Genomic DNA, 26848 nt, shown 5'->3' on the forward strand with positions numbered 1-26848 from the left:
TGGTACAGCGATAACAGATCTTTAATGTATTGTGGTGCTAAACCGTTCAGTGATTTATAAACTAACAACAGTATTTTAAAGTCTATTCTTTGAGCTACAGGGAGCCAGTGTAGGGACTTTAAAACTGGTGTTATGTGCTCTATCTTCCTGTTTTTAGTGAGAACATGAGCAGCAGCGTTCTGGATCAGCTGCAGCTGTAGTCACAGGAACATCAGGCTGCTTAGATATGGTCTTACAGCCTTTACCTGTAACATGAAGCTTAATAATTTTCTTTCTAAGCTCCTGAGACAACTCTGTGCTTAGCTGTCTGTTGTCCATGTTTAGTGTGTTACACACCATCATACTAAACAGCCCTGTGACTACTTATTGAAGACTCCTTTGATGCTGATTACTTGACACTTCTGAGTCTAACATGTCCCTGTGGTCAGATTACTTTAAATCTTTTCTAGAAGTTCCATCCTTTTCGTTAAGGCCACTTTCATTAGTTTACTTTTTAAAATTACTCTGTTGAACTAAAGTTCAAAAGAAATGTCTGATTTTCTTTAGTTGATTTTTAGTAAAATTTTACTTATTAGTTTTGACGATTTCTAGTGACTTTGTTAGTTTTTCTTTCTTTAACAAAAGCGTACAAACAGATTTATTCGCATCTGTTCCTGATGTTATAAATGCACCAGAAATGTCTCCAAAGCATACATACCTCTTTTTGTTTTTGTCATGTTTTGACCCACGTCAACAGAACTTCAAAATACACCAACATACATCACAAAATACAAAACAGTGTGACAGTGCCATTACGTTTTGCATTTTTATTGCAAAGAAAACAGACTAAACTAGCAGCATTGATTCTAAGCAAATATTTCTGTGTTTTTAGTTATTATTGAGCTGAACAGCAGTAACTGTGGAGTAAATCTCTCTGTTTCAGACTTGAATTTTGGTCCCTGTCTTCAAAAGATAACGAATGGCAGACAGATTTCTAAAGGGAGAAAATTGAATGTTTTGAAAGTTACACTAAACACTCTTGAATAGTCAAATTTTGTTACTGTAAATTTGGTTGCCAGTCACTGTATTTCCATATATTGATAGCTCCGTGTTTTGGCTGCCAAATAACTGTCTTGTTGTGACAAATTCAAAACCCCTCACAAATACTCAGTTGTTGTTTTTGTTTGCTGAGAAAAGGACAAAAATGTCTTCGGTAACAAGTCCCTTGGCCCAAACAGAGCTTATTAAGAGTCTTGCTTTGCACATGCAGTAGATATAATTAGGAAAAAGTATATTCAAGATTTTTCTCAGGAAAAGAAAATAACTCATTAGTCTGTTAATTTACATTCAGCCAGTGTCCACTGTTCTGAGGAGAGTGTGACTTTAATTTTGATTTAATTCAGTTTTGATCCAGATCATATACATTTTTTAAAGTTTTTGTTCATTGTGACACACTGTTGTTTCCCTTTTAATACATTTACTAAATGCCATCACATTGTCACATTAGAACCTGTAATATTGACAATAACACTAGTAGTGAAAATAAAGGTACAAACTGTGATTAACAATGTTAAAAGTTACAGTGATCATAATAGTATCATACTATTCTGATTGATAATGATGGAAGCTATAACCCCCCAAAAATCTCAGAAGAAACTTTGAAGGGCACCAACACAGCCACCAAACCAAACCTCAATACAACCATGCCATCCGAGCCAAGAAATAAACACACACACCTCGGTGCATCAACTGCACAAGAAGTGCAAATAGAATCAAAAGAAATGACAAATCAGCCCACCAGGGCCACCACACACCCAAGCCAACAAGAGGCAGACAACGCCTCAAACAAACAATATCCGAGAGACCCGCAGGGCGGCAGGAGACACAAACGCCCATGATCATATGTACAACCTGCAGACGCATCAAACAGAGCCACAGGAACAAGAGGTGATAGCATTTAAAATAAAATAAAAACTTACCATGAAACCATCACATCAAATCCAAGTGACCACAAGAAGCTGCCATACAGGGCAGAAAAAGTTACAAAAGGAAATTGAGTATTATGTTGTTAGACACATAATAATAGTCTGAACTGAAAAACCAAAAGCAGTACTTCTGGGCCAACCGTTCTGATAAATTAATAAAGTCTTTCATTGCAGCTGTAGTTAGAGGCTGTGTCATAGCTCCAGTGCATTTTGGCACACTCGGACGTCCATCAATGAATTGAGATGTGAGAGAAGGGCCAAATCTGAATCAGGAAACTTGGCGGCGGCTGACTAACAACATCCTTTATGACTCGTTGGAGTGGCATGCGGCAAAAATGGCTCAGTGTCTACACCCTTTCCCTGACAGTAAAAGAAGACTTTCTTTGCTCTAAATTGTTGCCTGATGCTTAGATGATGATGTGGAAGTCTCCGGGGGCACCATGCATACAGCAGTCTCATGTCTTCCTCTTTTTTTTCTTTCATTCTGAACCCATTCACATTCTGACTCCCCCCCTGCCCCAAATGGACACGCTTCTCTGTCTTTCCTTAAATTTGTGCATCTTCATTACCCAATGTCAGTCAAAGCATGATCTTTCTTGTCAACACATAGTTAGACAAATGCTTTTTCACTAACTGAATTAAAAGACAAAACTTCAGGCAGCCCCTGAAGAACACTTGGGAATTCAGTCATATAGGCAGTGTTTAAAGAAAAACAAAGCCTTAAATCATGCAGATTAAGCCACCATTTTGTTGTATGATAGCAGCAATACAATGTTTCAGGTCTTCAGAAAAATGTCTGTTTAAACTTGACTTGAGCTGAAGTTTGTCCTGTTTGCTTTCTCTGTAAAGTGTTCTTAGATTACTTTTGGTGTGAATAAATCTAGTATTCAACAACTGAAATCATTCGAGGTCGATGTGACTCTGAGTCCAGACATCACTGGTTTCTGTCTCACCGCCTCCTTTAATATTCAGCCTTTTTATTTTAGTTTAGAGGGCTACTGGACAGCACCCGTCATCACTGTTGAAGCAAAGATAAAAAACAGGCCTCCTTTCTACGGATTCTGACACACAAATGCACAGGTTTTATATTCAAGCTGCGTTCTGCAGCAACGTTCTTGATTTATAACAAGAGTAATGAGGCGTGTTGTTTTCAATGTTATTGCTCACATGTTTCTTCGTCTGCTTATATATATAGTTTTCTGACAATGTGAAATTTGGACTCAGGATAGAGGCTGATGGATGGGTGATGGATATTTCTGAACAGATATGTAGAGATTCTTCTTACGTTTGTGGTTGTTTTAGCCAAGTCAGTCCTTGGTAAAATGGTAAAAGATAAACATCATGATCACTTCAAAAACTGCTGGCCTGTGAGCAGAACAATATTTTTACTCTTCTCCCTTTGTTCCCGTCTCTATCTTTGTTTCAGAAATCATCGACGACCTGGCACATCTTGTTGACAAGACGGATGATAGGATTCGGAATGAGACGCGAAGGGTGAAGCTGGTGGAGACCAAGTCGGCCTCTTGTGGTGAGCCTTTCTCATTTTACTTTCTAGGCAATGTGGAGCGTATTCACATCGTAACAAAGACCCTACCTTGCAACAATAAACAGGTTAATGACTGCTCTGGGATTGGATGTCTTAACAGATTTTAAACTATCACTGCAGTGACACATAGGGCCTGTTTACACAGCAGTTGTCTCTTTTTGGTAGAACTTAACATTACTCGTTATGACCCCCCTTTACACAGGATAACAACTCCTGCTATGGGTGTACAGACAATAAAATGTACAGGGGACAAAGTGATGCTCCAATGTTTTCATGCTTTGCACCAAGTCAGGGCTATTATTATGATTTTATGATGCTTTAGTTAGTCAGGTCGAGGTTCAGCAACGGTAAGACACCCTTCACAAAGGATAAAGACCCTTCTATGTTCTCCACAACGAAGCTAAAGAATGCAGCTGGATTGTGACAGATTTAGGAAACCCTTAAAGTGAAGGCAATCATGATGCATGATGCTACACTCTTAGTACTTACCAAAACATTTTTTCCTGCTTTTTTGCCATCCCCAAGATGCTTTCCTGCACCCTAACCCCACTCTGTGAAATAACCTGGGCAAGTCTCTCAAACTGCACTGGGATCCAGCTACGTGCTATAAGATTATGCGACGATATTGCTGCGAGTATCACAAATGGACTGGGTCATTATCCAGTGTGAAGGAGGTCTAAGCTTTAGTCATTCATGGTAATCTATGCAGAATAAGCAGCGGCACTTCACAGCCACATCAGTGCCTTTATAGAGTAAACTGGTGAATGAGTTAACACACACCACCTTCTGTTTGCACAGATTTGGCTCTGTGACTACAACTATCAAATCTGAATTCCTGATGCCACCGCTGCACCTTTACACATGATGAACATGAGCAGTAAAGGTGCATCGGTTCCAGCTTGTAAGCATTGTGTAAAAAAGAAATATTCCACACTTAAACAAAGCTTAACAGCCAAAGTTCCACCAGTCGTTGAAAAACCCAGGTTCTAAATGTCAACCATTTAGAACCTGAGCTGGGTGGGGGTGGCTTTTGACTTGGTCCCGCCCTTAAGGCCTTTCCTACTCCATGAGAAGTCACGAAATCCGTTCTAAGTCACGTGATTGCGTGACGAAAATTTCATAATTTTGTTTGCGTAGCAGCTTCATCTGCCCCTTCATGACAAAAGGCCCGGGCCGCACTGTTTGTCACAGGGGTTTGTGCCAAGTAATGTGTGATTGGTCCGAAGTTGCTGTGGGTGTGTTTAATGGAGTCATTTTGCTTCTACTGCTCCGCTGATTAGCAGTTTGCCGAAGCTGTTAGAAAAAACAGCCATCTTTTACAACTGTTCCAGCAAAACTTAGAAACCTAATGTCTTAAAAAGAGACACAGGTGGCTCTTCATGGCTGTGACTGTCTCAGTCAGTTTAATAAACACATCTGGTTGAGGTAAGGGAAGCAAAAATCTGTACAAGGACAGGAGAAGTGAGAAGCTGGCAGGAAGAAACCGTTTTAAAGCTGTAGGAGGAGGGAGGAGCTTCCTGGGAGATCGGATCCGAGTGTCTTGTGGATGATGAAAGGTGTGTGTGAAAACGAACGGCTCATAACCACGTGACCATGAACCAACTTCTTGACTGGAGCCTTTAAAAAGAATGGTGCTTAATGAACTCGAGAGCATGGTGCTGAATACAAGGAGGTTGTTACAGAGTGGTGGGTTAACTATGTCACTCCTGTTAACAAGCTGTATGCTGTATAAGGAGGTTTAAGGAACCTTCAATCTTTTTAAAGACTTAAAACCAACTCGCATCATCAGCTTTTTTTTGTAAATTTAACAGAGTTGTGAAGTTTCCAAAAAGCTTTGGAAAAGTATTACCCTGCTTTGCCATCACCGCAAACTTGCTTTGGTTTGACTGAGATCAATTTAGTAATTTACACAAAGTCTCAGCATCTAATTTTTTTTTTATTTTGAGGTCACGCTTTTCAAAGAGAAACCGCTGGCCTGAAAGGTGTCTTCGCTAACTACCAGCCGACTGAATAAGCCATGCTCATTTTGCCCCGTGAAACGCCAGTCTCTGTTGCCATGGAAAAGGCTGCACTGTTGTACGTCAACTAACAGGCAGTCAAAGACAGAAACAGACGGCGTAAAAGGAAGGTCAGGCTCCAGAATGCTTTATTCTGTTGGTTGTGTCCCCATGGCGCCGGGGCATGAGTTTGTTTGATGATCCCAGAGCTCATATTGGGTTAGAATTGGGACTTTCTTTGTCTTATTGTTTAACTGTTTCTTTTTACCATCCTATCTCTATTTGTCTTTTTTTTTTGTTTCAGGTGTCTACCAGTATATTGGCATTGTGCACATTTTTAGGTGCAAATTATTTAGCGGTGCCTACAAAGTATGTACTCGTGCATGGCTGGGCGTCTCTGAGGCTCAAGCCGTCTTAACAAATGGAAAATTCCCCTCTGATCTTCTTCACTCTCACCTCTACGCTCTCTTTCTTTCTCTTTCATTCATCTCTGTCATCCCCCCTCCGTTCACCACCTCAGTTGTTTGACACTCGTCTTCTTGGCAGGCAGAGAAAGACCTGAAAATACTGCATGCCACAAACCGTTTGGAGGGCTTTCCCTTGTGCAATAGCAATGTGTTTAGAATTCCTCGGCTTTAAGGCTTTATTTATTTTTGAAAGCGCCGCTCATCCACGGCCGGTGTTTGGTGTTATGTCTCAGCCGTGCCCTTGTAAAGGTGGGATCCTCTGGCTTTGACAGCAGAGGACGAGAACATACCTAACATTACTGTTAGGAGCCGCCGCAGTGTGGTGGACACGCCAGACTTGTCTTAAAAGCTGGAAACTGTTCCAGAAATTCAGTTCAAGACATTTTTTTCACCATAGGATTGTCAGTATTATTCATCAAACCCTTATATTGCGGTGTGCCGTTTACTTATTTATTTTTGTAGGCACAGAGCCTAGAGAAATGGACGCTACTGGTGTGTCATCTCACCGCAAGGGAACGACTTTGCATGACTGCAATGTTGGGAAACAACCATTTATGCCTACATTCCTGTGCAGAACAGGATTGTGGAATCTTGATCTGAATGGTTTTGCTCTTTAATATTGTTACATTATATTTGGACACAACATTGTTAAGGTATTGTAAAGCAATTAAAAAAGAATCCTAAAGTACAACTAATAAAGGTCTTATTCATGAAATATGTAGCTCTAATCTCACAGGGTTGTACTTGCTGATCTTCTAGGTAGCTGGAAGTCTAAAAGCAAAGTTGGGCAGTATCTATTTTTAAATGCCTGAGGTGGAAAGTAGTGAATTCCATTTACTCATTTTACTGTAATTTAGTATGAATTTTGCATACTTTATACCCTTTAAACAATTATTTACTTGAGTATGTTTTATTTCAAGTATTGTACTTGGATACATTTGCAATCCCATCCATTGCTGTGTAAAAAATGTGATCGTAAACATGTGAATTAAAATCAGGAGGATGCGCACCATAACACCTGCAAAGACTGGGTCTGTTCCTTACCAATCAGATGGTGTACGATCCGGCTGGAAATGTTGACGAGCCCTAAATGAAGAGCTGTTAAATAAACCCATAGAGATTGTGTATAAACTCCGCCCACATGGCAGGCTACTTCATCCCAACACTTTTTAGCATGCAGTAAAAATGCCTTAGATGTTAGATTTGATTATATAAGTGGTGTCCAACCCTGGTCCTGGAGGACCGCTGTCCTGCATGTTTTAGGTGTTTCTCTGCTTTGACACACCTGATTTGAATGCCTGAGTGATTAACAGGCTTCTGCAGAACTCAAAGACCTGCAGAAGAGCAGGGAAACATCTAAAACATGCAGGATATTGGCCCTCCAGGACCAGGATTGGACACCACTGGATTACATCATGCAGTACCTGGTCTTACAATCATTGTGCAACAAGAGAAAGGTCCACTTTGTCCACTTTTTAATTATCAGCATTTCAATCACTAATCCACTTTCAACGTTTAACTGGTTTTGGCACTGACTTAGAAGTAGTTAATTTGATTGGTGTGGCAGATTAGTTTACATGGCCAAAGGGTGTCTTAGAGTTTAATGTGAGTTAGAGTATCCTTCAGTTTGTAGAGGGCCACTTCAGGAGTCCCGTGCATCCCAGAGTTAGCTTGAATCTAACATAGGTGTCGCTGTTTGGATGAGTGGGGATGTCCAGAAAGACTGCAGCTGAGTTTGGGTTGAAGAGTGGGATTAATTTACCCAGTCTGTAAATTAAGAGTTGTCTGGGAATTTCGCTAAACAGGGAAGTTTAACCTTTTAACTTATGAACTGTAGGTGCTGATTATGAAGACCTTTTATTCAGATTCCTGTTCCTCTTTTTGCCCAAAGAGTGTTGGGAAACAGAAATGGAAGTTTAATATGTTTGACTGAGTCAAGGAAAGGTTCACTGCAACTTATACATCATAATAATGAAGTTTGTACTACATTTGTGATTTATTTTTCAGTAACTGGCGAGTTAAAATAAATAAATTTCAACTGTTTTTATATCGTTTTTTGATTTGTATTTGCTAGATTATGATGGAGACATTTTATTTGTTGTTAGAGTGCTAAAACTACAGATTTACACCGCAATAAATTTGGATTTCTTTGTACTTAATCCACCAGCTCTGTATTAAATATATTGTGTATATTTTCCCAACATGACAACGTAGTGGCAGAACAGCAACATAAACTACCTAGGTCTAAGAGTTTCCCATAAAATATAATTCTGTATGTCAGCCAAATAAATGATGGGTGGATGCATCAGGTTGAGATAGGTTGCTCTGAAATCCGAAACCCTTTCAGAAAAAGTGAATATTAAAGATGACTCCTTGATCGAGAGGCGTCAACCCCTCCCCCCCCACAACATTTAGTGCATTTCACTGGCCTAACGTTGCTCACAGATTGTGGATCCAAGCTTTCTTTCAAGTACCGCCTTGTGCTTTTATTGCAATAAATAGAGGTACAGCTGGTTGCAAGTAATTTAACTGATCCAGGGAATAGTTTATTTTTCCTTAAACGTATCAAAAAACATCCTGTAGTCATAAAAGAGTTTTTTTTCCTTTGTTTCAGAAGTGTCAGTTATTGGTCTACATCAAACAAACTCAAAACAATTTAAATGAACTTGATCAGAGTTCATGGAAACATTTAGTAAAATAAAGTAAATGATATTTAGTAGCTGAAGTCACAGCACTGTTTGCTCCTGAATGTAAAACCTTTCCCACATCTGTAATGTAAAGAGAGCTCCACACAGCTACTGAACCTTAAGAATATATTTATTGGTAAGCAGCAATAAAAAAAGATTCCCTTTGTTAAGGGGGATACATACAAAGGAGGAATAAATACAGGAGCTAAAGTGATGCTCCCATCATGCTTTGCGCCATGTAGGGGCCAGTGTTATGGTTTTGTGTTGCCTTAATTGGTCAGGTTAACGTTTAAGTAACGGCAAAACCCCTTTCAGTGAATGCATGCTACAGTCAAAGCTGAAGATGGAGCGAAAAGATTTTTAGAGTGACCTTTTGCATTCCAGGTTGTATACTTGTTCGATGGTTCTCTTAGAAAACTGACAGTAGAAGAAAGTTACTTCTCACAAAGAAGGCAAATTGTTGTAGGTTGCTTTTTTTTAATGAGTTGTGGTTGTTTTGGCATATTGTTGTTGTTTGGCCTACCATAAAGAATCACAAAATGGGGGTGTTGCCTTTTTGTTTATGATTTAAACATACTTTATTAAAGTTTCCACATCCATTAGCAGTTAGCTTTGCAAAAATCCACTGAAGTTGAGCGTAGTGTAGGGGAGCCATTGTGAGCAGACGATAATTGGTTTAAGTATCTGGTTAGATTTCCATTTTCTGGACTACAAAAAACAAACCAGTGTTATTCAAGTTGAAGAATGCATTTATTCCAACCTATATTTTAGATAAAACTCCTAAGAAAACAAAAAGCCCTAAAAGGTTTTGTCTTCCCTGGCTTTGTTGTGAGAAACAGCGTCACCTTAATCTTGTTAACATAAAATTTCTCCTCTTCCCATCGAGGTCACCCTCGTCTTTTGTGGTCTGAAAGGTCTTTGAACTTTAAAGAGGGGGCACGACGGGGAGCGGTGAAGGAGGTTCAGGGCTTTATCTCTGTCTGGTCATGGTTCTCACCAATTATTGTTTCTTCTCTCTGATTTGTCTTACTGATGGGTCTGAGAATTGCTACGATGGGATGAGCCCGGCCTCCCAAAACTCCTGGGTGGTCAGTCTGTCAGCAGACACCAGCCACCTCCCTCAGCATCGCTGTCACAGCAGAGCTCCGATTCTATCTGGGAAGCAAGCGCCAGATTTGTCATTAGCCTCCGGAGGTCCTCTGAGGGTCAGGAGTAGCTTGTTTAGGGAGACGGCGAGGGTCCGAGGACAAAAAGAGGAGGGTCAGCTGTGGCTTTATGACTGACCATTATGTGGAATTGAAAAGTGTGAGAGCCTCGCTCCGCATTAATGTATGCATGTGTTACAAATGCTGTTGTTGCTATGGTGTGTCAGAGGAAGTTACTGTCAGACGCTGGATCGGGATCAATGAAATTCTTCAGTCTGAATCCAATAAGGATTGGATTCTGCTTACATATCGTTTACACCCAAACAAAGATAATTGCTGCACATTTTTATGTGTATTTGCTTTAAGCTCGAGGCTTTTAAAGAGCCATCACAAGAATCTGAGCGTGTGTTTCTGCTTTGACATTTACATTACGCTCACATGTGTAAGTTATTAAGGGCAGAGTTGCTGTCTCGTCCCATGAAAACACCTAAGGTTTGCGTCCCGCGGGAACCAATACGTGAACACCTTCCTCGATAGGAAAATCAAACTAAACCGTCTTTATGTAAATAACTGCACGGAGAGAAACTGAAAAAGGCCATAAATATTTTGGATTTCTGTGAGAAACTAAAAAGAGCGGAACAATAGAAAACACCTGGGCCCGTTAGCCGAGCCTTGTGTAGTTTCCTAACAGCTGTTTATTCATCGTGGTTCGAATCTTGCTTTGACTCTTCACCTGTGGAGAAGACAACCAATTAGAGCACAGAGGGGGGGGGGGGGGAAAAGGAATGACAGAAATGTAAATCCTAAGCAAAAAGGCTGAGTGACATACCAACCGCATGTTCACGCTAAAAGCTCAGCCATCCATCCATCCATCCATCCATCCATCCATCCATCCATCCGTCCGTCCGTCCGTCCGTCCGTCCGTCCGTCCGTCCGTCCATCCATCCATCCATCCATCCATCCATCACAGTTGGATGCACCCCTGTGGTAACTGAATTGAACTTTAGCCTGGCTAGGTGGTCAGCATTCATAAAACCAGGAATCTGAAACTTTGCAGAAAAAATTGATTTACCTGTTTTGTTGTTTTCGTTTTATTCTTAACGCTTGAACTTTTCTTGTCATGTAAAAATGTTATACTCAAAAATGACCTAGATGCATCACAAAAAAGTTATTTCTATCAATAAAGGCACCCTGGAAGGGTACTCCACGCCAATGTCCTTTTACAGAAAACAATGTTTTTCTGTCTTTGGCTCTCGTCAGCACCTCAACTACAGCTCTGCCCCCGGTTCAGAAAATATTTAAGAAAATACCACTTAAAAAAAACTTTAGTTTGAAAAACAAGAGTGGATCAAATGCCATTAACCATTAAGGCAGCTTCATTATTTACTAGTTTGGTTGAAAAGACAACCCAAATCAGTTCATTTAAGTTAACATGTATTCCAGTTTAATGAAATTAAGTAAGTAAATCTTGTTTTACTGTGGAGAAAAAGAAACTCTACCTGTTGTTGAGTGTAGAACCTTTTTTTTTTCAGGGTGGTGGCTGTAATAAAAGCTGTAATATTTTCAGGTCCTGGGGGTGAAGGGCTTTGATGAAGTGTGAGTGAGGTCTTGCACATTTTTCTCTGCTGCCATAATATCAGTGAGAAACAACGATTCTCCTCCGAGCAGAATCAGAAACATATGCCAATCACAATGAGGAGGCTGTGGCGCTCACGCTTTTGTGACCACTGAACGTACGTGTATGTAGATCGCCTGAAGACACGAAGAGATGACTGCAGACGTCCCGCAGAGGCTCGTCGGACTCGCATTAAATCCGCCTTCAAAAATGAGTCCTCATGATTCTATGCTTCTTATTTCTGTTACAATTATTCCCTGCCTGGTGTCGGATTAATCTCCCCGTCTCCTTGTCCCAAACTATCTCAAGATAGATTCAAACACGTTTAATTAGTTGTAAAGTTCTTTAAAAAAAAAACACCTTTAAAACAAAAAAATAGTAAAACCCGATGAGCTCATCTGGATAAACTTTATGTAGCTTTAATTTTGTGACTGATGTACCTAAATTTTCTGCACAGACAGAAGCTGTTTTGTTTTTTGTACAGTGACCTGATATTAATACACTTCAGTAACAGATTAGAAATAATAAAAAAACAGCAATTTACTAATTATTTTATAGTGAAGGAGCTGTACTTTGACTCCTGCACAGGAGCTCTCCTCTGACAGGAAACATGAAGCAAATGTCTGCGTATTAATAATAAATACCATATTATTACACTATAGGGCGCACTGGATTATAAGACACTCTGTCAATGAATGGTCCATTTTCAAACTTTTGTCATATATAAGGCGCACAGGATTATAAGGCGCATTAAGCGAAACAAAACAGGGAGAGGGAGGCCTGGGTTTCCCCAGATAAGCAGTAGAAGATGGATGGATGTGTCCCACTCTGCCTGTCTTTAGCTCTTAGATGTACTCCAGCAGGTTGACTCATAAACGTGAGGACGGTTGATGAGGTGGGTACGACGTCGGTCGAGGGACGCAACAAATTAAGGCACGTGGCTACAAATGCATGTGTGCTCGAAAATAGGCTGTGATTTTCAAAAACTGTCTGTCCATGGCTCTCTGATCACTTGGTCGCAAACACTCAGGATTCAGTGAGAGAGCAACAGTAAATTTGCTCTTTTTTTTCTCAATTTCAAGTGTCCATCAGAGGCAGCCCAGTGAGATACCACCTGTATGAAACCGTTAACATTTTTCATGTTGTGTATAGCTCTTTGAATTATCTCCATTTGGGGGGGAAAGTGTTTAACATTACTTGTAAATAACCAGATAATTCTTTGATTTGCAGTAACTTCTATGAAATGTCTAAGTTTAGAGTTTTAAGACAACAGCAATTAGCTGAATAATCTGGTCAGAATGAAACTTTTTTTTCCCAAATTGAGTCATTACAGGTAAGTTATTTGCTCCTAACCTTTCCACAGAACCGCACTTTAAAAGATTTGGACCATATTTATCTCTGGCTAAGAGGAGATGGTGGCTAGCCTGAAGTGTTTCATGGTTGAAGATCGTGCAGCAGATGAGCTCCACCGTTTCACATTTTCCAGTTAGATCATCCTTTCCTGTTTTTATGTTTCCTCCCATCTAATCGTTTGCCCCCCCCCCAGGGATGCTGGTGGTGATCGTGCTGCTTCTTATAGCCATCGTCGTGATCGCGGTGTGGCCCGTGTAGCTGAAGGGAGGCCACGCCAGCCGGGGACGTGAGTTGGACATCTCCACCGCCAGTGTGACACACAAACATAAAATAAAAAAAATTAAAAAACACCTCCACAGTGCACAAGTGTGGACACAGACGCTCACCTGAACGCAGCCCGGCATCGTTTTATCAGCCGGTCGCTGGGGTTTGTCCGACCTAAATGAAATGTGAAGTGAAGATTTGGCCGTTTAGCGGCTCGGATCGACACACAAAGTCATCGGTTGGTTGAAATGTGTTGATATTTTTCTCTTGTGTAAATATTCTGAGGGTATAAATATTCCTTTTATGATTGTAGTTCATATGTCAAACCCATTAAACTGACTAATCATGAGCTGTAAATTATAAGACAGTTTGTAAACGATTGAAATGAGGATTTTTTAGCCTGGCCCGTGTTGTCCCAACAGTGGGACCTCCGGCTGAGGCTTACGTTGGGTACAGTAACTCTGCAACCTTCTGTTCACCCAATCATTACCGTAGAAGCCGTCATGTTCTGATTCTGTTTGGATTCCAGAATGTTTATACAGCAGCTCGTAGCCAAAGCAAACAGCTCGACTGTGTTACTAACACGACTCTTTTCTTTCTTCGTAAATCAGTTCAGCTTGTAATTTCTAATAAACGACGCTCGCCGTTAACAGCCTCTGGATTTCTGTCTGTCTGCGTTCGCCACAGTCTGCTTCCACCTCTCTCAGGGGGGGTTGGAATGTTCTGTAACACGATATTTAGCTCTGGAGAAACGTTGACGATGTTTTTGGTGCACGGACTTCAAACTTTCCATTATTCAGACCTCATATTCTCCTTTTTTTTTGTCCTGCTGTACTTCAATCTGCAATCTGTAAAATGTTAAATTAATAAATAAAAAGCAACACAAATTAAGGTAACGAAGGCGAATGATTTGTCAATGTAATGAGAGTTTATTTCAACTGAAAATCTGAATTTAGTCCTACCAAGCTGGTGTGTTCAGTAGTTAATTCCTTCTTTAATGTCAATGATCTAAACAACCACAAACAAGTAAAAAAAAACAAAAAAATAAACTTGAAAAGACAATAAAATCCACAATGTCTCGTGTCATTAAATATATTCGTATATAAGAACCTTAATATATTAGTAGGTATCGTAAAACAACATTGCTAGAAGTCCTTGCAATGGTGACAACAACATTTACAATTCATAGTATGAACACAAAGCGATGCTTTGACGTGGTTTCATCCGGAGCAGACAGAGAGGTCACAGTGGAAATAAACACAACACAACATTATTGACCTTTGACTCCGGGTCACAGGTAGAGCAATGGAGGGCAGGAACACATCAGTTTATGGATTATGTTGTCATGTTGGGATGAAATCAAACCCTAAATAACCAAACTTCAGCAGATCAGTCACCTGTACTCAGACTCCTACAACACTGATATATTATTTGTTACGTTTTTAAGCACAGAATTTTCTGTATGTGTTAGAATTTTGCTGCACGTGTTGGGTTTTGAACTTGGAGGGATGTTCTGCGTAAAAGTTATAAACAATATCTTAGCTGTTGAAGTTAGCTCTTTGAGTGACCTCAGTTTGGAGAAACAGACTTTAAATTGGACCAGACTGACAATTAATGGCTCGTCTGAGCAAGACCAAAAGTGGACTGCTGCCATCTTTAAACAGCTCCAGCCTCCAACGTTTTATTGTGGTTCATCTGGAAGTTATTGTAAAAAACTTTATGCCGCTGTTACTTTAGCATCACAGTTATTTACATGGGATTCTTTATTTGTAAGCACGTATACCAGCAGCAGCAGTTAACTGTAGCACTTTCAGTGCATCCTGGGGCACATCAGGTGAGAATATAATATTAATATTTCTGCCAAAAAAAAAAAAAAAAAAAGTCCATGGTATGTAAAATGAACGGAGGTGTAAATTAACAATAGTTTTTGCATGAATGACAGGTTGGAGTGGACCCACTGTTCAAAACTTCATAGCGGTTCATTAAAAACATTATTATTTAAATCTTTACACTTCTATCAGGTTCACTTTACACATTTTATGTTCATTTTCCAGCAGAAATGATGCAAATTTCCTACAGGACGCACCTCTGGCTGCCCTGGAGGTGCTACAGCTCCCTGCCGCTGCAGCTCTTTGTTTTACCAAATAGCCGCAAAATTCTTTGTAAATTCCATTTTGCAGAAATGATAACGATTTAAAGAACCGCTAACTGCTAGGTCCAGTCCAAATTAAACAGCGGTTGTCCAAAGAACTATCCACAACAGGTAAGATAATTATTGTTCATAACATTTTAACGGAACACCACTTCGTTAGTATAAATCGGATCCAACTTTGGGCTTTTTACTGACATGAGCTGAGATGTTACCATTCAGTCCCTGGAGACAGCTGAAACAAAAAAGCTAACCAGCTACAGTTCACCTTATTTGAGTAGCAGAGTGAGATCTGTTTCGGTGAATTCATGCATTGTATGTGGACTCTAAAGACATTTCTCTGCAAACTAGACTGTCATCCAGTTGAAGCTTTTATTAGCTGGGTTCAAAGTCATATTGTAGGCAATAGCACTTTTTAGGGTCCAGTAAGCACAATGTTTGTGCTCTGTAAGAATACATGTCAACTCGACAAGGTAAGAAAACTATTTTTAATCATTTTCATTCTTCCTGCTTTTCCCATTCTGCATGCATGACGCTGAGAATATCACTCATTTCATATTTAAACGACATGAAGCAGCTGACAGTTATTGTTAGTGTCACTGGAACATCAGTTCATTTTTCTGTTTTATCTCATTCATACACACTTTAAATGGTGTCAGTCATTTCACGTGTGATTTATTAAACCATTCAAATGTTCTTATTTCTTTCTGTCCTCTGATCAAATGAGGTACCTGAAGCAGTGAGGTACCATCGCTCGCTCAAGTCCAACGTTGCGCTCATGTTTCACAGTGACAGCAGGGGGAATACATACAAGCTTTGCGCAGCAGAAACATAACATCTGAGCTGTCGTGTTTTGCAGCCGGAGCCCAAATGTAACCGTATTAAGGTCAGTTTGCCTTTTCCAGCTAGAATATTGTTGCAAATATGAGACTGGCCACATGTTGATTAGTCACACTTTTTTGTTGTTTTTTTGTTTTTTTTTCCGCCTGAAGGAAAATTCGAGAACACACAAAACCACATGAATAAATACTGAAAATGAAAATGATTTGAAATGCACCCCATGGTATTTTAAGCAGCGAAACACAGAACTGAACACAAAGAAGCATTCATGTGCACTTTTATGCAAATACTTAACCACCACCTATTATTGCTGGAGACAGAGGGTGCTCAGACCCCCCCTCCCCCTTCACACTGGATGGCGACCCCCTGCTGGGACATGAAAAATCAGCCTGAACGTGGATGGTCTTTGCAGGGTCTTGGTGAGGTCCTGAGGTGTATATTCAGAACCCAGTGGGCTCCTCATTACACGTAACAGAGCTTGGTGGGTCCATGACGGTTCTGTAGCAGGATTGTGGTGGTTCATTATTGTGGCGGCAGCGTATCAGGGTCCAGACTGGAGCCACAGACTGGATGTAGTACTGGATAAAGCGTCTCCTACTTAATTTAAAAATGAAGCCACGATATCCAGTTTATGGGAGCTGCCATGTTGAATTTTTGAAGCCAGAGTTTGAGCACTTCGGATGTGGTGCTGCAAGTTCCCCTTACTCAGCCACACACAATTATTGTGTTTTTTAAGCATAAAATCCTTAATTAGAACTAAAGATATTAGAACAACGAACACAACATTCAGCAGCAAGATAAGAACTACGTGAGTCAACAGAAGTTGACACCTGGAAAAGATTATATGAGGTGTATATTCATGTTTTAGTCAAGAAAATATCCCATCTGGCCTTGTTTTGGCTTCAACTTCCGGGCTATGTTCTTGCATCTAGTTATGATACATGTCTATGGGTGGAGTTTGGTGGCAGCAGTGGTGGTGGACCTCGTGGTTGTTGAGAATCTGGAGCAGGACAGACTACCCTGGCCTCATCCCATGGCTGCAACTGGGATTGGTCACAGAAACAACTTAGCCCGAAAACTGGCAGTGGTAGTGAGTCGTGATTCTTCTAGCATGAAGCTGCATCCTGATGCAGACAGAGAGAGTTCCTCCAGGGTGGTGAGGGCCCAGGAGAGCGTCTCAAAGAAATAGCGAGAAAAAGCTATTTAGCAAGTGTGTAGCAGCAACATGGTTGCCTTCACACTGACACAGATTTTCCAAATTTGCAAATTTGGCCGTGTAGGTCGTGGACAGTGTGGCGTCATGGTGATCCAGTGTGAAAGGGGCCTTAGGTAAAAGTGTGCTCAAAAGTTTAAAAGTTCTATCTTTGCTGTTCTTCTGCCACCAACACCATCAAAGTACGAGAAAGCCCTGACTGATGAAAATGTTGAACGATGGAAACTGCAAATGTTCCCAAACACAGGACAGAACTAACAACTCAGATAGCTAAATGTCTGCTTTTCTGCCGCTGAACAACAAGAGCTCTTCTAGCAAAAATCTCAGTCAGATATGTGACAACGTTCAATGAAACAGATTAGCTTCTTAGTGAGAAATACATTTAAAAAAAAAAAAAAAAAAAAAAAGCACATGCAGAGGCAATATTGCAGCTGTAATTAAGTGGCTTTTTGTCAATTTTGCACCAGCGTAGATTGTCCATAAAATTAGAGCATACAATATAAGGTTTCATACTGAAATAAATTTTTTTTTTAAAAGTTATAATATACTGGTAATAGGTGCAAATTCGGCAAATCCACAAGAGAGACGAATCTCGAAGTAAAATAAACCATAAAACCAAATCTGCAAGGTGAGCTCCTTCAACGAAAGTTCACTAGAAAATACAAATCCATTCTAAATATTTCTCTTCATGCTTCTACACAAAAAGCAGCAACATAAACAGTGTCCTCTCCGTCCGTGGTCCTCTGTCTCTCTGTTTGAGCTCCAATCCTCCGCTCAGGTTTCCTCTTGAACGCTTCCTCCTCTCTCCGGCTTTCCCCTCCTCCCCTTTCTCCCCCGCTCCACCCTCCCACCCGCCTATGGCTTCTTGCACTTGCCTTTCTTCTCCCGCTGCTGGAACTTCCTGAGCCTGCGCGCCCACGTGTCCCTCCACTGGATGACCAGGCTGCCTTTGTCGGCCACCACCCCGCTCTGACCGGGGGAGTCCTCGTCGTTCCCTAGCAGCAAGTACTTCTTCCCGGCCTTGATCTTGGGGCACTTGCAGGCCACGTCTTTGGCGCGGACCCACAGGAACTGGTCCCCGCGGCGGATCCGGCTCTCGCCCTGCTTGTACACGGAGATGATGTTGACGGTGAACTTCCACCATTCTCCAGTCTTGTCGGCCTTCAGAATGTGCACCTGGACAGCTGCAACATGGTGGTAAAGAGACGTTAATGTGAAAACTTTATCCCCTTATGTCATTGTAGTACATCCAGTACTTCTTTAGTACGACTAAAATAGAAAAGGTTTTGGAAAGATTTATTCTTATCTCACATGAGAAATTTCTTAGGATTCTTATGGGGTTGGGGTTTTTTTCAGCATTATTATAAAAAACCATTCCATATGTTGCAGTAAATAAACTCTTACAAAAGCTGATTGTGGGTCACTTGTTATCTTTCTTACAAAATTAGTTGACAAATCAACAAGAACTAAACACAGCTGATAGTTTATAAATACAAGATAATCACACAAATAAGCTTCTATAAATACTATTGAAGCACAAAACGCCAAATGCTGTTTTAATTTATTTAAAAAACGGGCACTTTTAGTTTAATTACTACGTGATACTTAGTGGAGATGACAGGTCTACAGTCCAGGTATTATAAGCAGCTGTATTGTGTGCACTTTGTCCATTCCTACTGACACAGCAGTGTGGTTTGTAATGGGATTAGGAGACAGGGCGGTGCTATTAGAGGCATTATCAAATGAGGATTGAACTGATGTGGCTCTCAGAGACCAGACGGCCTCTCGTAGGTCCTATCTCAGCACGTATCAATATGTATTTTATTGACCAGGTCTCTGTTAAGTTCCATTATGGTTCTCCTGTACTTATGGAGGCAGCTGATCGAAGGGAGCCATCTTGCGACGAGGTCACTGCTTTCACCTTCAGCGCTGAGGTAATGGAGCTGATTGGTCTCAAATCTCTATTAGACTCAGGCGGATTTCTCTCAAGAATTTCACTATGTTTTGCGCCATCTCACTAGGGTGGCAGTCCCTGTTCATGAAAAGAACATCCCCACAGCACGATGCTGCCACCACCGTGTTCTGAGCATGTTTAGAGGTGCTGAGTTTGAGCTGCACATGGTGTTGTCCTTGATGGTCGAACAGTTCAGTTTCCGTCTCATCTGACTGGAGCACCTTCTTCCACGTGTTTGGGGCGTCTTCAAAATGCCTTTTGGCAAAGTCCAAACGATCTTCCTTATTTTTTCCTCGGGGATCTTTCACTGTTATTGAGATGTCCTAATATGTGTCAAATACAACATCAAATCTTTCACTTTGGCTCGCATCTCTAAGATCCATGTCTAAAACACCCGGTGCCACCTCTCCAAATGTAACCTCCTCTCCCTCATTTCGTACTGTCCCACATATGATGATACTACATGGATGGCTACCAAATCTGTAATGCTATTGTGTATTTTCCATCTCTATGGATGCAGACCTTCCTGAAAATAACAAAGAGCACTTGTCACCCCAGGTGGTACTGGCCACCCACTCTGCCTCATCGTCTAGACAGAGACTTTGAAAGTTTCTGCCCATCCAGTGTGGTTTGACGTGTTCCTGCTCTTTGGTTTTTCTGGCACAGGTTTACATGTTATAACCTGTTAACAGACACTGACGTTGTTACAATGTGCAGAGGCAGGTAGACAAGAGATGTCTGTTTTAGATCTCTTTAGACAGCCTATAAAAGGTTTATTTAAATCTTGTCAGGTGCTCTACTTAATCTTAGGCAACGATAAGCTTGTGTTTAATGTATTTGGGCTGTTTTTATTTTTGTATGAACTGTTCATTAGTTGCATATCTAGGTCTTTGTCTCTTTTTAGGGCAGTAGGTTGATGTAGTGCGACCTGACAGTGACCTTTGTGGCTCCTTGCATCGACCAGCTGCCACCATTTGCTTTCTGTTTGTGTTTGGACAACGGTCACTATGGACACTGGAGAGCCTTAATCGATTAAACACACAGTTTTGCTGAGCTTGGACACTTGCACCCCTCTCCTTCCTCCATAAGTGTGCACGTCAACCACAAAGTCTTGTCGCATGGTTTCCTGGCACAGCATGGAGTCCAGCTCCCCGCTGATCTTTTCAAAACAGTCCAAAGCTATGCTTCGTTTCAGCCAAATTAGGTAGCTCTACTTTTAATCAGCCTTGTTAAATTAGCATGTGGCCCATCCTCGTTCTGACCTTTAACGGAGCCTTGAATTCACTGTAACAGGACGAGGGTTGAATCTGAGCTGCACCATCCCAACACAGAATCCTGGGATGAGGGCAAAGTGAGGACAGGGTGGATTACCCAGCAGGTGATGAAGCGCTTAGGACCTGTTCACATTTGTCGTTACAAAAGCGCTTTGAATTTGTTTCCGGTGGTTTGACTGCACTTGGTCTGCTCTGAAACCCCTGTTCACATCTGGTGGGGAAATCTGTACCCCAAAGACGTTTTGTTACTGGATGTCAGTGAGCAACAAACCTTTTTGTTAAGAAAGGTACTAATAACAGTTTATTAAAACTTTTAGATGAAAAGTAAATCAAAACACAAAACAAAAAAATGGTGGTTTGAGTGAAAATGTTTTAAGGATAGTTCAGCCATTCTGGAGTGGGGTTCTGTGGAAAAGACTCACTAATATCTCACCTACTGCAGGTGGCTCTTTGAACCTCAGTTTACCTCAGAGGAAACAAGCTAACAGCTGGTCCAAAAGCAGCTAAAATCAAAGTGAATCAGTGCCATCTTTAAAAAAAAAAAGCTGTAATCGCCAAACTTTCGTAGCGGTTTATGCAAAGAATATTTTATAAACATGCCCACTTTTAAATGACATGATTATTTACATGGAATTCTACGGTGGTTATAGTGGCAGCTGCAGCTAGCTGTAGCACTGTTGCAGTTAGCTGGGACACCTCCAGCAGGAATTTCACAATATTTCTGCTGGGATAACCATATAAAGTGAAATAATGACAACTTTAAGGCTGAAAAACTGGTATTTGCATGAAATGCTGTAAAATTTTGAAGTTGTTTCAAAATGGCACCAACGAACTTTGGTTTAAGCTTGGGGTTCCCGAACTTATCTTACAAGTCACAAAATAACAGCAGCAGAGACAATAATACTATTGTTATCTATGACTACTTCCATTTATGAGCCCCGTTTAATTTTTGTTTTCTAATAATGATAGCAAACATACTCTCAGCAGTCATTTCTAAAACCAATCAGATTCCTGGAAACTATGTCAAGACCTCTAGCTTGGTGTTTCATGGCCCAAACCTGACCATTGGAGATCCAACCCTAACTTTGGGAACCACTGGTCTCGACTAAGGTCAGACCAGCCGTTAGCTCACCAGTCCAGTCAGATTCTGTTTCTCAAAACTGGTGTCATTCTGAGAGCTATCTACAGTACAACAGGTAAGAGAATTTTGTTTTTCCTTTAACCAGGAAATCAAATTTCTGCTTTTAAGGGGGGTCCTGGGTAGGGATGCACATTGGGGAAGCTGGGATTAAACCAGCAACCTTCTATTGAATCACAGCCACCCTCAACCAAAAAAGAGAAAAATGTATATGCATATGAATTGTTCCAAACTCTTTCCACAGAACCCCACTCCAGAACGACTGAACTAAAATATTTCAACAATTCACTATCAAATATATTATATTTAATATTTCAAATACTGTTTTTGTGTGGATCTTTATCAGTTCTCTATTTCTTCTCTAAAGTTTTTTTTATAAAGTGACACTGATCCTTGTCACGTTTACTGGTTAGTCTTTTTAACCCCCCCCCCTCCCCAAAAAAGAAAAAGAAAAACAAAACACATTTACTCTTCAGAGGTCCTTCCATTAGTCTTTTGACTGATTTCATCACAGCCATCAGTACCAGCAGATCCGCTACACTTCACAGACAACCAACACATCCCAAATCAGCCTGGAAAGCTCTCCTGGATTCATTTGTCTGTTTCGTGCATAGATGAGGGCGCTCAGTCTAGTGCTGAGCGACGGGTGACGGTTACTCCATCACAGAAATCCAGATGCAACTTGTGCTTTCAAATGGTCGCCACCTACATCCGTTTAAAACTATCTGCTGATAATTATGTCCTGTTGATGAAAGTAAAAACTTGTTGTCAAGATCTGACAGAGAGTTTTAACGCTTTTCTGAGCTCTCCAAAGACCAGGGAGCGTGATGTGGAGACGAGGCTTTTCTCACGACACCGGCAGCGAGTTGGGCATGGGTTGAAGAGGAGGTGTCAATAAGCTGACCCCTAACTCCCCCAAATCCCTGTAGAACAAAGCCCAGGCCTATCAGTCAAGCTCCTGAAGCATGCTGCTGGACGCCCCGCTTTGGTTGAGCAGCTCTGCGGCATGACTTCAATCAGGGGAGGGGACACGGGGACGGGCAGAGGAGGGAAGGTCACACGTCTTATCCACACCTCGAAGGTCGCGGCAGACGAGTGGTCGCAGGAATGTAGCGCTGGGCGCTCCGGTTGTGGGGGGTGGGGGGGTTGTCTAATGAGGGTCTCCAAGGGAGCCCCCTCTTTCTGTCTCATCGCCTTTGCTTTATCCACCCAGCTCCTAAAGCCCCCCCTCAGAAATAACCACACACAAACACTCTTCTGTCTAAGTCTATATCCTGCACTTTCCTTCGTTTGTCTGCTCGTCTCTTCTTTTTCTCTTATTGTATTGTGTTCAATTTTATTTCATTTTTATTGCAAAGCACTCATTTTCTTCTTTATGACTGGTGTTACATGAATGAACCTTATTATTTCACTCCTCTTAAAGACATAAGGCACTAAGCGGCGTGTTGTCTGTTGACTCACCATAGTCTTTCTTGCAGTACTTCTTCATGTTGATTTTCAGTTTGCCTTTTGAGGCCTTGCAGTAAGAGTCACAGTCTGTATGAAGAAGACAGGAGAAAATACAGTCAGAACAAATCTTTCATTGAATTAAGGGTAGTACTGTGGCTGGTATGTGTGGATTTAAAATGCTATGGTGACTGTATGAACAGTAGCTTTAAGGAACAGGAACAGGAATAAAGTCGCACAATTATTTTTTTTTTGCTTGTTTTGTAGTTTTTATGAATGATAACAAAAAATAAACTGTTATATTTTGCAAATTATTTCACATACACAAAGTTTGCTGTCATTAATTCATTTTTCTTTCTTGTAAAACATGATGGAAATTATGCGAACACACTAAAAATATTTTTTACCACAGTTGGCAAAACATCAGCTCAGATTTGTGCAACTATAATCACAATGTCACTCACGCACTTTGTAAGACATGACATACTTTAGACACAGAAACATAATATGATGTCACTTCCTGTCATTTAAAGGCCTTTGAAAGGACCATACCTACGAACCGACAGATTGAACACACCAACCTGGTATACAAACACACATGTGCTTAATGAAGACACACCAATCAGGTATAGGCACTATACAAAAGGCAGCAAGTGAGTTCATGTGTTTTTGGAAACAAATCAAGGAATCAGAAGAAAAGTAAGTTAAATACAGAGTAAATTAAATAACAAAATAATAAAAGTCAGCACAACTGATGGCCACGTAGTCACAGTAAAAATGAAATGTGTTGTGACATTGTTAACCCTTTGAGCTGATTGGTCGACACACATTTTTCTGCTTCATTTCTGTTATTTATTGTCCCAATTTAGCGACTTCACTTTAATTATCGTCTCTTTTTTTTGTCCGACGGTTGTAGTGGAAGCAAAACACCAACCAGCAGCCTCACTGTGTACTATTCTATCACAGCTAACAAGAAGGAATTTATTTTTCAGAACTACAAATCCCAGCTGCCATCTACCCTGTCACTTGTTGTCAAACTGTGGGAATGAGTCAGCCACCCCCCCCTCCACCGCCCACCTCCATCTAAATCTCACCTCGCTTGTCACCTCGCACCCCAACCTCATGAAAAAAAACCTAAAAAAAACAGGATCACTTCAAGGACCAAGTCAAGCTTGTGTGTGTGTGTGTGTGTGTGTGTGTGTGTGTGTGTGTGTGTGTGTGTGTGTGCACGCTCAGTGTTGGCAGCTATTTGCGGGAGTAGAAGGTGTGTGAGGGGGTGAAGCGGGTCAATGCCACACAAAGGGAGGTCAGGAAAAGAAAATTAGCCATCCATGAAGCGTTAGGCAGGGGACCCCTTTGGGAAATGGGGCGGGGGGTGGGGTGGGCTGTCCGTATTGGGAGCCGTGAACAAATAAATACCTCACGCAGGCGGCGGGCTTATCCCAATCACCTCCCAGCTCTCTGCTGAGGACAAGCTGTCAAACATGGACCTGCATGTGTGTGTCGTACACACACTTAAAAAGTGGAGAGTCAGTGAGTGTTTGGAATATGTCTTCTGGTTAACAATCTAAAAAAAAAGAGTAAATCTGAGAGAAACCCTTAGACCAGGGTGCAAATTATACAGTGACGGGGGGTAGAGGGGTATCCAATCCCACCCAGTTCAATGCAGGCCTGAGCTTCTGGTTGAAGTCTTAGAATTATTCATGTATTTTCATATTTTTAGTAATATCAGCCATCGGTACTGTGAATACAGATCACAATAAATGATATTCAATCCACAGCAGGTCTGTTCTATACTGTCATTAAAGGTAGACGCCACAGGATCTCTTCAGAATAAAACTTTGTCAGAAACCTCTTGAAAGTAGTAGAACAGAAAAATAAATTAGTACTCAGCCTAACTAATATATTAAAAGAAACAAATCTTTTTTAAAAGTTATGAGAAGATAATAGTTCTGATCAGACTAAAAGGTCAAATGTTTAATTTTGAGTTTGTCTGATCTTTTCTAATAATTTACAATCAGTTTTTGTTTCCCCTTAATTGACGGGCTTGGGGCGGTCCTAAAAATGAACTTGTTTTTATTTAATCTGATTTTTCTGCACTGAGCAACAGAGAGCAGAAATGACCACAACAGTACTATAATAAAGAAATACAGCTTAATCTATCTCTTCAAAATATAACTCGTGCTAATGAACTCCATCATTTTATGTTATGCGATCATTGGCAGGTGTGGTGTTGAGAAACATTGTTCAGCAACGACTCACTTCTAAAACGATGCTCTGACATTTGTTCTGTAATGTTAGGAAGGAAATCAGAAATGCAGGCCCCGTCCACATGGGAACGACTTAGAGGTTTTTATTGTTTCCGCCCTGCATACACATAGAAACAGTGTTTTAGGAGCCCAAAGCCATCCTTTTTAAGTGGAAAAAAAAAAACTTGAAAAGCAACTGCTGTATTTCCATGTCGATGAAAACATTTCTAGGAAACAGTGCCATGTGTACAAAAATATGTTTAGAAATGATTTAAAGAAAAAATAGTTTTGGAAGAACAGCACTTCCACGTGGACCAGGCCTTGGATTTGTTAACTTTTTTTTTTCTTTCTGAAAAGTAACTTAAAACAACAGTTACACAGGTGAATATTCAATATCAGACACATCACACAATCTGATTCAAAAATCTTTAAGGAAAACTGAAATGTGCACTAATTAGAAAATGTACTCACTACTTACTTTGTGTCTGTTTGACTTGTGAGTAGAATTGTCTTTAGACAGAGACACAGCACATCAAAGTAACATTAACCCTGACAGCAGCGGGAGATTCATGTAGATCAGGTTTGATCTACTCAAGGTTGTATGATATAAATCTGAATTTCATTAGCTGCTAAGAATTTACATTGTACAAAATGATTTATATGTGATTTCAAATTTTTATTTTTTTTTTGCTTTGTGCAAGACGGAGGAGGACATTTAATGGGCCAGATGTGGCCAGCAGGTTGTAAGATGCCTGCCTCTGTGGTCTCAGTTTTATGCTTGAGAACTTTAAGCTGGAGGGGATAAATTCAATGATGACCTCCTGCTGTGTTAAAGGATCTGACATTAGGCCATAGCAGAGAAAAATCTATTTTTTTTCTGCTCTTTTAGCCCCTTCTGATGAAATGAAAATTTGGTGCAATTTGCCGGCTTCCTTAGATAAATAAATTTTATTAATTGGCATTTTTTAAATACATAGGAATGCACTCAATTTTAATGAGAATTGAATTGATTGAATGGATTTGAATCTGGATTGGATTTATGATTTAAAATTCCATCCATCCATCCATCCATCCATCCATCCATCCATCCATCCATCCATCCATCCATCCATCCATCCATCCATCCATCCATCCATCCATCGTTTGATCACATGGGCAGCAGCTTCAGCAGGGAGGCCAAGGCATCTCTGTCCACAGCCACTTCTTTCAGCTCTTCCAGGAGGATTCCAAGGCTTTCCCAGGCCAGCTGAGAGACATAGTCCCCCNCCCCCCCCCCCCCTCTCTTCAGGGGGGGAAGCTGGACTCAGCAACATTCAGACTCTTGAGGAACTCAGTGTTGGTAAAATGCTGCTTCTCCTGCCTCAGCTGCCTGATGCTTTGCCAGAATTTTCTTGGAGCCAATTGAGAGTAGGCCAACACCAACCTATCAACATGGGCAACTCCACAGTGGAATAAGGTCTCTCTCAAAGAGATTAGCTTTAAATTCTAAGCTGTGCATTGAGGGGAGCCTGCCTATATGTTGTCAGTACCTTTCAACCACACACACA

The 26848-nt window shown here is 40.8% G+C and overlaps 2 protein-coding genes across 2 annotated transcripts in view; one reads left to right on the top strand and one right to left on the bottom strand.

The window, feature by feature from the left end:
• Window positions 1-14945, top strand: part of stx8 (syntaxin 8) — a 62801-nt gene extending 47856 nt beyond the window's left edge. The window contains exons 7-8 of the mRNA XM_017427725.3: window positions 3391-3492; window positions 12968-14945. Of these exons, the coding sequence (XP_017283214.1) occupies window positions 3391-3492; window positions 12968-13032 (167 nt within the window). The 3' untranslated portion in view covers window positions 13033-14945. The remainder of the gene's footprint in view (window positions 1-3390; window positions 3493-12967) is intronic.
• Window positions 13786-26848, bottom strand: part of ntn1a (netrin 1a) — an 88163-nt gene continuing 75100 nt past the window's right edge. Inside the window, exons 6-7 of the mRNA XM_017427723.2 lie at window positions 23068-23142; window positions 13786-18424 (exon numbers count right to left, since the gene is read on the bottom strand). Coding sequence (XP_017283212.1) covers window positions 18096-18424; window positions 23068-23142 — 404 coding nt within the window. The 3' untranslated portion in view covers window positions 13786-18095. The remainder of the gene's footprint in view (window positions 18425-23067; window positions 23143-26848) is intronic.

The sequence above is a fragment of the Kryptolebias marmoratus genome, linkage group LG3, assembly GCF_001649575.2.
Source record: "Kryptolebias marmoratus isolate JLee-2015 linkage group LG3, ASM164957v2, whole genome shotgun sequence".
Taxonomy (NCBI): Eukaryota; Metazoa; Chordata; class Actinopteri; order Cyprinodontiformes; family Rivulidae; genus Kryptolebias; species Kryptolebias marmoratus.